Raw genomic sequence first — 14,445 nt, forward strand, 5'->3', positions numbered from 1 at the left:
CGTTTCTGCATATTTGTGAATTTCTCATATTTCTTTCTCTTACTGCTTTCTACTTGAATTCAATTTTGGTTGGAGAACATACTTTATATGATTTATATCCTTTGAAAGCATAGTGAGGCTTTTTTTATGAATAGTGTATGGTCTATCTTGGAGAATGCTCCATGTGCTCTGGAGAAGAAAATGTATTCCATTCCTGTTAAGTGGAGTGCTATATATAGATAGATAGATATACAGATATATATATATATATATATATATATATATATATCTGTCTGTCTTTGAATGTATTTATCTGTCTTTGAATATATTTATAATAGTTGCTTTGAAATCTTTGTCTGCTAAGTCAACACCTATTCCCCTCGAAGGAGATTTCTATTGCCTGCTTGTTTTTCCTCATGTATTTTTTTCTTTGCATGTCCTATAACTCTTTTGTTGAAAACTGGCATTTTAAGTAATATATTGTAGTACCTCTAGATTCTTATTCCCATGCTCCTCTGGGGCTTATTGTTGTTATTTGCATTTTCACTCATTTATTTGTTTAGTGCTTGACTCGACTAGGTCAGTGAAGTCTGTGACCGACCTCTCAGTGTGTAGTCTCTGATGTCACTCTCCACCGGGTGCTGCCTGGAGCATGCACAGTTTCCCTGACAACCGGGGTTGGGGGGGGAAGTGGGCGTGCAGTCATTGTTTTAGGTAGGCTCTCTTTTATGGTCTCTTTCCCTGATTTCCCTCTAAGCTTTGGTGCACCTGCCTCGCTTTCTATCAGACGCAGCTGTTGGTCTTCACTAATTGCTGGCTAATTGTACTATTGTTTTTAACAATGCCCCAGGGCTCAGGAATAGCTTCACAATCTGATCCTATTAAAGTCTGTCTCCTTTGCAGCTGCAGGGTAGTGCAATCTTTGAGGCTTATTCTGGCCCTCGGAGGCTCTTCTCATCTGCCCCTTTCCCTGATTCTGTCACTGAAACTTTGCTCTGGTCCACTCTTGCTACTAGTATCATGGAACCATCAGCTTTCTTCTGATTGCTTACCTCTAAGAAGCCTCTATTTCTTGACTCTGTACTCTTAAACCATGACTGCTGAAAGTGTTGGCTAAAATGTGATTTCTGTTGTAAAATATCTTCTAATCAGTGAGGAGAGAGAGAGAGGTGGCAAGATCGAGAGGGAGGGAGAAGAGGTAGGAAGAGAGAAATAGAATTCATCAACAGCTTGTGCATCCAAAGAATTTAAAAATCGAGAAGTACAAGAGACAACCTATAGCAAGTAGTAAAGGACACCGCCTTAGATTCCGAGATCCTAATTCCAAAGACCAAAGGTTAGAACAAGCACTTCTAGGATGGTGAATAAAAAGGATGATGCCAAAGAGATTGGAGTTGCACAAAAAGAAAATTCTGGCCTCTGGAAGCCTAGGTAAGTTAGAATTCTAGAGAGACGGAGTCTTAAGAAAGGGGAGGGAGGACCCCTCTCTTTGCCTGCCTCTCTGCCTACTTGTTATCTCTGTCTGTCAAATAAATAAATAAAATCTTTAAAAAAAAGGGGGGGAGGGAGGGAGGACACTGGGGATCGTTATTCTGTAACAGAACTTCCCACCACCCCAACAATATAGACATGTAGGCATCTTGCCGACTCCATGTACATTGCTGGATCTTAGGGTAAAATGGACCTGAATCTCATTCCCATTATTTTAATAATTTCACTTGTACCCTTACTTTTTTTCCACTTAGTTGCTGGTACAAAGTGGACATGCAGACTTTAGTTAGCTAGAGTTGAAATTTCCAGAGAAAACCAGATTTCATACTTTATTACTCAATAACTATGAGCTATGTTATAATAAAGGTCGTAGGCTCCTTATTTGTCCCCTACTCACAGAAGTGCATGATTCTTGGCAGAGTGCTATAATTTAAGCTTTATCTTATGTTCACTGATATGTAGGGGTATACATACTCACAGCTATGTCACTATATAGAGACGAGCGTGATACCCTTCCTTTAGGACCCACTTGCAACAAGAAGACCAGAGAGGTTTAAAAAATAATTTTAATTATTTATTTCCCGAGTGACTCTTTTAATTCACTCATTTAACAAGTATTTATTCAACACCTGCACTGTTCTAGACTTTGGAGAATGTCAGTGACCAAAGGTCTGTTACCTCATGAAGCTTACATTCTAGGGGAAGGAGTTAAACAACAATATAACAAAAAGCAAGTCAATTATATAATATGTTAAGTGGGAAGTTCTACAGAAAAAAAATTAAAACCAGAACAAGGTTGGGAGAATGAGGAGAATCGGAGGCGGAGGATGGAGCTGTAATTTTAGATAGGGTGGTCGGTCTCCTCGTGTAGGCTCCCGAGAGGGAAATGGCTGGTTCGTAGTCACTTGGCTAGTCACTGAGCCATAGAGGAGGATGGGTTCCTGGCCCGCCTTTAACACCCATGCACCTTTTCTGAAGGGAAAGATGACTTCGGAGTGCTGGGGGGGGGGGGGGGTCTCAAAAAGAAAATGAGCTGCGTCGGTGTCTGCTTATCCAGGGAGGCAATGACACAAGGAGTAGGCATGTAAAGCAGTTTCGGTTTGGCTGGAAGGTTTGGGTTGAGCACAGCTTTTCAAACGACATGTCCCAAAGCTGGAAGGAGGACACATCACTGAGGGAAAATACAAAAGAAGAGTTACTCTGGAGCTTTAGTGTCTTAGAAATGAAGCATTTAGATACACCTTTTTGGAGCTATTAACTCTCCCCCAAGACATACTTTTGGGAACTGGATTATTTAGAGCTGCAGACAGCCCAGGGCACTTCTTGCTGGATTTATTTTGGATTTAGGAGGTTTAAAGGCTGAGACACGAATAGATTTTTGTCGACCAGGACCTATAAAAACTGTCATTCAGTAAAACTTTCCCAGTTTTTGGTCTGAAAATTTTCGGGAAAGAATGTTGTGAATAACTATTCTTTCATGCTCTTACCACTCACAAGGCCTTTGCATTTCAGAGGAGAGGATGTTGTTGGAAGGAAAGAGACTTGTCTCTGCAGAGGAATTTGTTTTCACCAACAAAGGATCTCAGGATAAAATCTGTATTATAGCCACAGTCTGGCTCAACAGAGTCAGGTGAATGAGTTCTAGATAGAAAAAAAGTGCAAACTCATGGAATGGATAATTCTGAAGACATTCATCTCTATAAAACTCATACCCCCTTTGACTTTGAGTCAAAGAAAAATGAATGTTTGCTCTATCTTTCTCATTTCATTGATGAGCCAACTAAAGCTCAAATAGGTTCAGTGATTTGCCCAACATGACACAGGGGACGCTTGAGGAACTAACTCTTTGGTCAGTGCTGATTCTAGTTCAATAGAGTCCATCACATGCATTGAATTTCTGTAAATTTCAACTACATGTATATGACAAAAAGGAGAAAAGTATGTAAAATTGTATTGTCATAAAGCTTATTTATCCCATTGTACACTATCACTTATATAAAATATTCTCACGTCCATATTGTGTATAAAATCACGTGTAGTGCACATTGAGAGTAATTTAAAAGGTTTTCCGGGAGTAATTTTGGCTCTAAATGACTTGCATTTCATACGAGAATTTAAAACTGAATCCCCTCCTTATACAACACAATTCCTTGTGTTCCACGTCTCTGCCTTCCTTATACTAGAGGTCAAATCAGGACCCCCAAACATGAATTCATGGTGTAAGAGCCAGCTATGCCTATGCAAGTGTTTGTTTTGTCATTAACACCACCAAGGTAAATGGGCTCCATTGTATTTACTTGTAGGGTAGGATTGTGCCAGTGTTAGAATTTAGTAGGGGAGAAAGGAGAATCCTGTTCTGAATCTTCTTTGGCCGGTTTTAGCTCTCACTGCTGTCAATCATCAAAAATTCCCCGAGTGTCTGGTTCATGCCTGATGGAGGGTTGCTACAGGCTCTGACCAGGTGCTTATCATTCCAAAGTTCTTCGACCAGTTCTGCGCTTCTCTCTACGTTACTGTCTTCTTCCTCACTTATTTCTAGCTCCACTTCAATATCAGACCTATAAATCGGTGTACAGTCCAGTTTACTGGGACAACCATTTCTGGTTCTCTTGTTAAGACCTGACTCGGACTCGCCCGTGTAAGTGCAGAACTTAAAATGCATGGTCCTTCAAGCTTGGAGAACAAAAACAGGGAACAGGCAGACTCTTAGAATCATAGTCCGTTAGAACTTGGAGATACTTTACAAGTCACCTGGCCCAAACCCCCAATTTTAACGATCTGGAAACTGAGACCTAGAGAGTTTTCTCGAGGCTGCACAGCTTTAGTGACAAAGCTAGTTTTTCTCGCTACTGCTTTGATGCCTGTAGGAGTTTAGATAAAGAAACATTATACGTAGATCACAACAATGAAAAATATTCTTAGACACCTGGATCTTCAGTCTTGGGCCTCATGTAGGCTGCGTTTTCCTCTTTTAGCCCCAAAAGGAAATGTTATGCTAATAAAATGCTTGTGGATTTAGGAGGACACGTTGTGGAAACCAGTCAGTGGAACTGAGAATGTTTCTATCAACGGGACAAAAGGGGGAGGAGATGACTTAGGAAGTACTCTCGGATGAACACTTGTCTTATTTGTGCTGGGAGAAAGTCTGCCTCATGCTATCGGCTCAACAGGACAAAAACCAGGGCCAAAGCCACAGCTGGGAGACCTACCTTATCTCTTTGAACATATTAAGAAACTCTAATGTGTGTTCTCTGTGGGGAACTGTTTTCTCCTTGGAACATGACAATGAAGCTCTTTTAAGAGAAAAGACCTTGAGGGCCAACTGGGTGGCTCAGTCGTTTAAGTGTCTTCCTTCAGCTCAGGTCATGATCCCAGGGTCCTGGGATCAAGCCCCACATTGGGCTCCCTGTTCAGCGGGGAGCCTGCTTCCCTTCCTCTCTCTGCTGTTCTCCCCCACTCCCCACTTGTGCTCTGTCACTCTCATTCTCTCTCAAATAAATAAATAAATAATTTTTAAAAAGAGAAAGAGAGAAGACCTTGGTAAATTCAGCAATTGTGAAACGATCATGATAAGATTTTTTTTTAAAATATTTTATTTACTTGACAGAGAGAAATCACAACTAGGCAGGGAGGCAGGCAGAGAGAGGGGAGGAAGCAGGCTCCCCGCAGGGCAGAGAGCCCGATGCGGGACTCGATCCCAGGACCCTGGGATCATGACCTGAGCCGAAGGCAGAGGCTTTAACCCACTGAGCCACCCAGGCGCCCCTCATGATAAGATTTTTAAAGATGGGGCACCTGGGTGGCTCAGTGGCTTAAGCCTCTGCCTTCGGCTCAGGTCATGATCTCAGGGTCCTGGGATCGAGTCCTGCATTGGGTTCTCTGCTCAGCAGCGAGCCTGCTTCCCCCTCTTTCTGCCTACTTGTGATCTCTCTCTCTGTCAAATAAATAAATAAACTCTTTAAAAAAAAAAAAAGATTTCTGAAGACAGACCAAAAACAGCAAGGGCTGATTCTTCATGATTATGAAGTCTGGCTGCACTGGTCATTGGGGATGAGCAGACAGGGATTGCGGCGACTGTGGGCATTACAGGTATTGTGGAAAAGATTCATGGAGGAGATGAGTCCGCACCAAGTTTGAAGGAGGAACGAGGAACAGACTCTGGGATCACGTGGGTTAATGTTTCTGGCAAATAAGCGGGAATCTAGAAAGAGAGACTCTCGCTTATGGATGGCAGCCTAATCTGGTTTGTTGCCCAAAGGTTATCGATATTCTGTGGAGTGATCCCAGAGGCAAAAGAGGCTGTTACCCAAACACAAGTCGCGGAGGAGGCTGTTATTTCGGACCAGATATCACCTCCAAGATTCTTAATAAGTTTCAGTTGAAGATGCTCATCAGGTCTCACGAATGTAAGCCCGAAGGGTATGAAATCTGCCACGACGGGAAGGTAAGCGGACGGTGCTGGTGACAGCATCACACACAGCGTCGCCCCAGGCAGTTCTTCTTCCCGGGATGCATCTTACCTAGCGGCTCATGGGAAGGTGTCTTCCTCAGGACCCAGGCAGGAGGCCACGCTTTGGTACACAGAAACAGGAGACTACGAGGTTCACACAGGTTGTCTGAAGGGGCCCCAGTGTGCCTCACCCGAAGAGCTATCTGGCTTATTTCCCTGATCTTCCCGAATCCCAGAGATAGACATTCTGACACGTAGCTCTAGGCGCACCCACGGACAGGCTGCCTTCTTTATTAATCAAAAGGCAGCTTTCTGGTGCAGCGCGGTGGAGAAGGTACTTACCCTCACAGAGCCCGTCAAAGGCGGCTGTGAGTCCGCCTGGCTCTCCTTCACCTTTTGTACTTGCCCTGTGCAAGGCAGAGCCCCAAAACCCGCCTCGCTTCTCCTCACTGAGCAGGTGAGCTCTAGCGAGTCGCCCGCTGTGGTCAGTGTAGCTGCGGACACTAAAATGGAGTGTGTCGTGCTCCTTCCGTGGTGTCTGGTAAGGCCGGAAGAGGGCTGAGGAGCGGGTTTCTCGTTCCAGGTTGTCCTGGGATGTCCCTTTTCTACCAGAGAATAGCAATAAATAAAACAGAATACCAAACCATGTGGCATCTCTGTTTCAAGGCTTTCACTTTTCTTAACTCCCATTAGTTCACTTTTGGCTCCTGCTCAGGTTGTGAGATAGTGAAGGCAAGTATTATTTAAGGTTGCTTTGTACTGGGCCCAAGCTCCTGTCCACGACCTGGGTTACACTGCCATCCCCTTCCATGGCTCCAGGGCTGGTTGCTTCCCAGCAGAGTGGTCCTGGCCACTCTGTATTCGGGCCACTAGTTTCTCTGCCCTTGAAGGACTGGTTTTGTGCAGGGCCCCAAGCCCTCTACATCAGTCAGCTTGGAGCAGAAGAGAAAGACTGATAGTAGAGGATTTTATTTTGAACACTCAAGTATCACAAGGAAAGAAAGCAAAGGCATTACCAGCTTGGAAAATTAGAATTTGCAAAAACAAGCGTTAAGTAGATTTCTAAGGTACGGAAGTGGAATTGTACACAGGATCGCAAGGCTATGCCCTACGGGGGTGAGTGGGTGGAAGTTCGTATTCCCGCGAACACTGATTTTGAAGCCTTGTCGCTCTCCAGTGGAATCACAGAAAATCCTGTCAGACTTGGGTCATTTGTATGGATTTGGAACTTTGATTTTTGCTTTTTTAGGAATGGAGCTATTTCTGCCTTTACTGAAGGACCTTTTGAGAACTAACTCTACGTGAACCTGGCCCTCTTTTTCTTTAATCAGGTTGTTACGGTATTTTCTGCTTCTAATTATTATGAAGAAGGCAGCAATCGAGGAGCTTACATCAAACTGTGTTGTGATATGACCCCTCGATTTTTCCAGTACCAAGTAACTAGGGCAACGTGCTTGAGGCCTCTCTACCAAAGGTATGTATGCTCCAAGGAGAATTCTGAGCGCTGCTACTGGTGACCCAGTAGAACCAGCCCAGAGTGACTAAGAGCAGCCACGAGAGTGAAGACAACTCCTTACTGGTCACTCATTGGTATAAACACAATAGAATGAGTTCCAGACACCAAGCAGTGAATGCATTCATATTTGAAACCAAGAGGAGCAGTTTTCAATTCATATGTCTCTTTAAGTGGGTAAAGCAATTAGTGTCTATGAGCAGACTCTAATTGAATATAAAGAAAAGAAGGTCCCCGCATCCACCTGGTCCCATACCCAGCAGCCCTCCCTGTCCCCCAAACAGCCCTGTGTGCTCCTGCCCCTTGGTCCCTTTTCTACCGGGAAGCGTAGAATGACAAGTGTTGACTGTCGCTCTGTGTGATGGCCTCCATAGCTTATCTTCCTTTTCCCCATTCAACGTGATCTTTTTAAGAAGTTTTCATTACAAAATGAGTATGTCTGTTGTTAACAAGTGAGACTAAACAAAGATGTATCCAGAAAATGCTGATAATCTTCTCTCCCCCTCCTTCTTAATGATCCTTTTCCCCAGAGGCAACTGAAATTGACAGCCCAGAGTGGACATTTCTTCCCTTTTCTTGCTCTACAAGAATAAACAAACCATTCTATTCATCGAATTTAAAAAATGTTGAGCACCTCCTATGTATCACACACTGTACCAGGCACAGACGATAGAGCAATGAACAAAACAGGCAAAAGTCCTTTCCCTCATCCAGCGCAGATCCCAGAAGGGAAGGAGAAAGGCAGTCTGCAACATACAGACTTTTTTTTTTTTTTTTTTAACAAAGATAGAATCACACAGCACACTCTACAACTGACTTTTTCTCTAAAGATGATATCATGAACATTACTCCAAGTGAATACACATAGTCCTAACTCAATCTTTCTAGTAGATGTGCCCTAAAAATTATGGAGTGACAAAATCTTATTCAATTGATGGCCATCCAGATTGGTTCTAGGGTTTTGCACTTAAAAGCAATGTTGTATAGAACAAATACTTCTCCGTGTGTGTGTGTGTGTGTGTGTGTGTGTGTATACATACATACATACACACATGCATGCATACAGCCATAAGTTTTAGTACTTTTTTTACATAAAATTTAAAAATGTGGAGTTTATGGATTTATGGTTTAAAATTTTGCTGGATACTCCAAAAGAGTTTTAACAATTAACAATCTGAAAAACAACATACCAACTTTTCCACACCCTTGTTAGTCTCAGATATTACTACACTTCCTGATTTTTGCCAAGCTGTTGGATCAAAATGGTAAATCTCATTGTTTTAATTGGCACTTTTTAGACAGCTGAGTTTGCCCGTCTTATGTTTTTGGACATGGCATTTTTCTCTTCTTTGAATTTCCTATTTGTATCATTCCTCCATTTTACATTGGGTTGTTTGTCATTTTCTGATCAATTTTTAGGAGTTCTTTGCAAATGAGGGATAGAGGATTTTTACAGTTACATTGCATATATTTTGTTGGTGTCTGCATTTTGCTTTAGTTCTATGAAATCACATTTTTGTATATAATTTCATCATACCTTTTGGATTTTCATCTTTGTTAGAAGAATGTCTCCACAGCAAGCTTATATCATATTATATTTTATTATGTTAGTAAGTTAATCTCAAATTACCTTATTTTAACAGCTTTGTTGAGACATAATTTACATACCATGAAGTTGACCAGTTTAATTCACCGATAGGATATTTATAGAGTTGTGCAACCATCGCTATAACCTAGTTTCTTCTTTTCTTTTTTTAAATTAAATTTTTTTCGGTGTTCCAAAATAATCTAGTTCTAAAACATTTGTGCCATCCTAAAAGGACAACTTGAGCCCGTTAACAGTCACGTCACTTCCCCCATCACAACTCTAGGCAACCAGTAGTCCGCTTTCTCTTACTGTCTCTATAAATTTTACCTATTCTGGACATTTCGTGTAAATGGGATCACACAATATGTGGTCTTCTGTGACTGGCTTCTTTCACTAAGCACAATGTTTTTGAGGTTCATTAATGTAACATGTATGAATGCTTCATTCCTTATTATGGCTGAGTAATATTCCATTACATGAATAGACCACATTTTCTTTTTTTTTAAATTAAAAAATTTTTTAAGGTTTTGATCCCAGTACAGTGAACACATAGTATCACATTAGCTTCATGTATACAATATAGTGATTTAACGATTCCAGACATCATCCTGTGCTCAGCACAAGTGCCCTCCTTCATCCCCATCACCTATTTCAACATTCCCTCCCACCTACCACCCCTCTGGAAACCATCACTTTGTTCTCTATAGTTCAGGGTCTATTTCTTGGTTTGCCTCACTCTCTCTCTCTCTCTCTCTCTCTCTCTTTGCCTTTGTTCATTTGTTTTGTTGCTTAAATTTCACATATGAATGAAATCATATGGTATTTGTCTTTCTCTGATTTCACTTAGTGTAGTACTCTCTAGCTTCATCCATGCTATTGCAAATGGTAAGATTTAATTCTTTTTTATGACTGGGTGGTATTCCATTATGTATATATATCACTGTTCTTTATTTCATCAGCTGATGAACACTTGTGTTGCTTCCATATCTTGAGTATTGTAAATAATGCTTCTATAAACATAGGGATGCATGTATCTCTTTGAATTAATGTTCTTGTATTCTTTGGGTAAATACCCAGTAGTACGATTGCTGGATTGTAAGGTATTTCTATGTTTAACTTTTTGAAGACCCTCCGTACTATTTTCCACAGTGTCTGCTCCAGTTTGCGTTCCCACCAACAGTGCGTGAGGGTTCCCGTTTCTCCACATCCTCACCAACACCTGTTGTTTCCTGTGTTGTTGATTTTAGCCATTCTGAAAGTGTGAGGTAATAGCTCATGGTGGTTTTGATTTGCATTTCCCTGATGGTAAGTGATGATGAGTATCTTTTCATGTGCCTGTTGGCCATCTGGGTGTTGTCTTTGGAGAAATGTCTGTTCTTGTCTTCTGCCCGTTTTTAAAATTCGATTATTTGTTTTTTTGGATGTTGAGTTTGATAAGTTCTTTATATATTTTGGATATTAACCTTTTGTCGGATATGTTATTTGCACATATCTTCTCCCATTCCACAGGTTGCCTTTTAGTTTTGTGTATTGTTCCTTTTGCTGTGCAGAAGCTTTATATTTTGATGTAGTTCCAATAGTTTATTTTTGCTTTTGTGCCCCTTGCCTCAGAAGACCTATCTAGAAAAAGTTGCTATGGCTAATGCCGGAGAGGTTACTGCCTGTGCTCTCTCCTAGGATTTTTATTGCTTCAGGTCTCACATTTAGGTCTTTATTCCATTTTGAGTTTATTTTTGTGTATGGTGTAAGAACATGGTTTCATTCCTTGCGTGTAGCTGTCCAGTTTTCCCAAAGCCATTTGTTGAAGAGACTGTCTTTTCCTCATTACATATTCTTTCCTGCTTTGTTGAAGATTAATTGGCCATGTAACTGTGAGTTTATTTCTGGGTTTTCTATTCTGTTCCATTGATCTCTGTGTCTACTTTTGTGTCAGTAACATATTGTTTTGATTACTACAGCTTTGTAATATAACTTGAAGTCTGGAATTGCGATAATGCCAGTTATATTTTTATTCTTCAAGATTGTTTTGGCTTGAATAGTTCACATTTTCTTTGACCATTCATCAGATCATCAATGGAAATTTGGTTTTTTTCCACTTTTTGGCTACTATGAATAATAATGTTTTGAACATTGGTGGACAGATTTTCTGCATACATATGTTTTCATTTCTCTTGGGTATATAGCTGAAAGTGGAATTGTTAGATTATATGGTAACTCTATTTTTAACATTTTGAGTAACTTGTAAGCTTTTATCCCCAAGGGTCTGCATAATTTTACATTCCCACCAGCAGTATATGAGGATTCCAGTTTTTATACATCCTTGCCAACCCTCATTATGATCTTTTTTATGGTAGCCATTTTAGTGAATGTGAGATAGAATCTTATTGTGGTTTTGATATGCATTTTTCTAATGACCAGTGATATTGAGGGCCTTTGTATGTACTTATTGGACATTTGCTTATCTTCTTTGAAGAAAGAATCCTTTTTCAACTTTTTTTTAAAAGATTTTTATTTATTTATTTGACAGTCAGAGATCACAAGTAGGCAGAGAGGCAAGCAGAGAGAGAAGGGGGGGTGGGGAGGAGGCTTCCTGCTGAGCAGAGAACCCGATGCGGGGCTCGATCTCAGGACCCTGGGATCATGACCTGAGCCGAAGGCAGAGACTTTAACCCACTGAGCCACCCAGGCGCCATCTTTATCAAAGAAGATTTTATTCATTTATTTGAGAGAGAGAGAGAACAAGCAGAGGGAGGGGCAGAAGGAGAGGGAGAAGCAGACTTCCTCCCCTGCCCAGCAGGGAGCCTGGTGTGGGTACTCAATTACGGGACCCTGGGCTGATGCTGCAAGTCAAACACAGACACTAAACCAAATGAGCCACCCAATCACCCCTCCTTTTTCAATTTTTAATTGAGTTATTATTCTTTTTATTATGGTGTTATAAGAATTCTTTATATATCGTATACACACCACTTATTAGATAAATGATTTACCAATAGTCTCTCTCATTCTGTGGAATATATTTTCCCTTTCCTTATGGTATTATTTGCAGCACAAAATTCTTAATTTTGATGAAATCCAATCTCTCTCTCTCTCTCTCTCTCTTTAATATCTTATTTATTTATCTGACAGACAGAGATCACAAGCAGGCAGAGAGGGGGGGGGAGCAGGCTCCCCGCTGAGCAGCGAGCCCGATGTGGGGCTCGATCCCAGGACCCTGGGACCATGACCTGAGCCGAAGGCAGAGGCTTTAACCCACTGAGCCACCCAGGCACCCCTCTCTCTTTTTTTGCTTGTGCTTTTGATGTTGTATTTAAGAAGCCATTGCCTAACTCAAAGGTATGAGGATTTATTCCTATATTGTCTTCTAAGAATTTTATAGATTAAGCTCTTACATTTGGGTATCTGATCCATTTTGAGTTAATCTTTGTATATGGTGTGAGGTAGGACTTTAACTTTATTCTTTTACATGTGGCTATCTAGTTGTCCCAGCACTAGCAGTTGGAAAGACTATTCTTCTCCCAAGTAATTGTCTTGGCACATTTGTCAAAAGTCAACTGACCATAAAGGTATAGGTTTATTTCTGGCCTTTAAATTGTATTCCATTGATCTGTATCTCTATCCTAATGCAAGTAACACTACTGTCCTGATTAGTGCAGCTTTGTAGTAAGTTTTGAAACTGGGAAATGTGAGTTGAACTTTGTTCTTGTTTTTTAAGATTGTTTCAGTTATTCTGGCACCCTGGCATTTCCATATGAATTTTAGAATCAGCTTGTCAACTTCTACAAAAATGCCAGCTGGGATTTTGTTAGGAATTATTTTGAATCTGTAGATATATTTGGTGGCCATTGCCATTTTATTTTTATTTTTAAAAGATTTTATTTATTTATTTGGGGAGGGGGAGACACAAAGGGAAAGAGTGAGACAGAATCTTAAACAGACTCCCTGCTGGGCACAGAGCCCAAATTGGGGCTCAGTTTCTCAACCCTGAGATCATGACCTGAGCCAAAACCAAGAGTCAGATGCTTAACCGACCAAGCCACCCAGGCACCCCTGGTTATTACCATTTTTTTAAAAAAAGATTTTGTCGGGGCGCCTGGGTGGCTCAGTGGATTAAGCTGCTGCCTTCGGCTCAGGTCATGATCTCAGGGTCCTGGGATCGAGCCCTGCGTCGGACTCTCTGCTCCGTGGGGAGCCTGCTTCCTCCTCTCTCTCTGCCTGTCTCTCTGCCTACTTGTGATCTCTCTCTCTGTCAAATAAATAAATAAAATCTTTTAAAAAAAAATAAAAAAAGATTTTGTTTATTTATTTGACAGAGACAAAGTGAGAGAGGGAACACAAACAGGGGGAGTGGGAGAGGGAGAGGCAGGCTTCCCGCTGAGCAGGGAGGCAAATGTGGGGCTTGATCCCAGGGCCCTGGGATCATGACCTGAGCCCAAGGCAGATACTTAATGGTCTGAGCTACCCAGGCACCCCTGGTTATTGTCATTTTAACAATATTATGTCTTCAAGTCCATGAGCATGTAATATTGTTCTATTTATTTAACTCTTTAATTTCCTTGAAAAAAGTTTTGGTTTCTCTGTGTAAAAATCTTGAATTTCTTTGTTAGATTCATTTTTGAGTATTTTATTCTTTGTGGTGCTATAGAAAGTAGAATTGCTTTCTTAATTTACATTTTTGGATTGTTCATTTCTAGCATGTAGAAATACAATTGTTTTTTGTATACTGTGCAATCTTGATTAACTTGTTTATTAATTCTAGTAGTTTTTAGTAGGTTCCTTGGGATTTTTTATATACAAAATCATACTATTTCTGAATGAAAATAGTTTCACTTCTTTTCCAATCTGGATGCCTTTTAGTTCTATTTCTTGTTTAATTGTCCTGGCTACCCTCTAGGCTAATGTTGACTAGAAGTGGTGAAAGCAGATATCCTTACTTTGTTCCTGTTCTTAAGAGGGACACATTCAATCTTTCACCATTAAGTATATCAGCCATGTGTTTTAGGTAGATGCCTCTCATCAGATTGAGGAAGTTCCCTTCTATGACAAATTTATTGAGTATTTTTATCACAAAAGAGTGTTAGAGTTTGTCAAATGCTTTTTCTGTATCTATTGAGAAGATCATGTGGTTTTTGTTCCTTTTTTAAAATTAATATGATATCTTTAAAATTTCAGATATTAAACAGACCTTGATTCCTGGGATAAATCCCACTTGTTCATGGTATATAATCCTTTTTATACATTGCTGGATGCAGTTTGTTGTATTTTATTGAGGATTTTCCATCTGTATTCATTTTTTTTAATTAAAAAAAATTTTCTAGTAATCTCTATATCCAACATGGGACTCAAACTCACAATCCTGAAATCAAGAATTGTGTGCTCCTCTGACTGAGCCAGCCAGATGCCCCTTCATCTATACTCATAAGA

At 40.6% G+C, this 14,445-nt stretch overlaps 1 protein-coding gene across 1 annotated transcript in view; it reads left to right on the forward strand.

The window, feature by feature from the left end:
- The window catches only part of PPEF1 (protein phosphatase with EF-hand domain 1), a 110,150-nt gene that overhangs the window by 81,398 nt on the left and 14,307 nt on the right, over positions 1–14,445 (forward strand). The window contains exons 12-13 of the mRNA XM_045994723.1: positions 5,729–5,914; positions 7,252–7,394. Of these exons, the coding sequence (XP_045850679.1) occupies positions 5,729–5,914; positions 7,252–7,394 (329 nt within the window). The remainder of the gene's footprint in view (positions 1–5,728; positions 5,915–7,251; positions 7,395–14,445) is intronic.

This window comes from Meles meles, chromosome X (assembly GCF_922984935.1).
Source record: "Meles meles chromosome X, mMelMel3.1 paternal haplotype, whole genome shotgun sequence".
NCBI lineage: Eukaryota > Metazoa > Chordata > Mammalia > Carnivora > Mustelidae > Meles > Meles meles.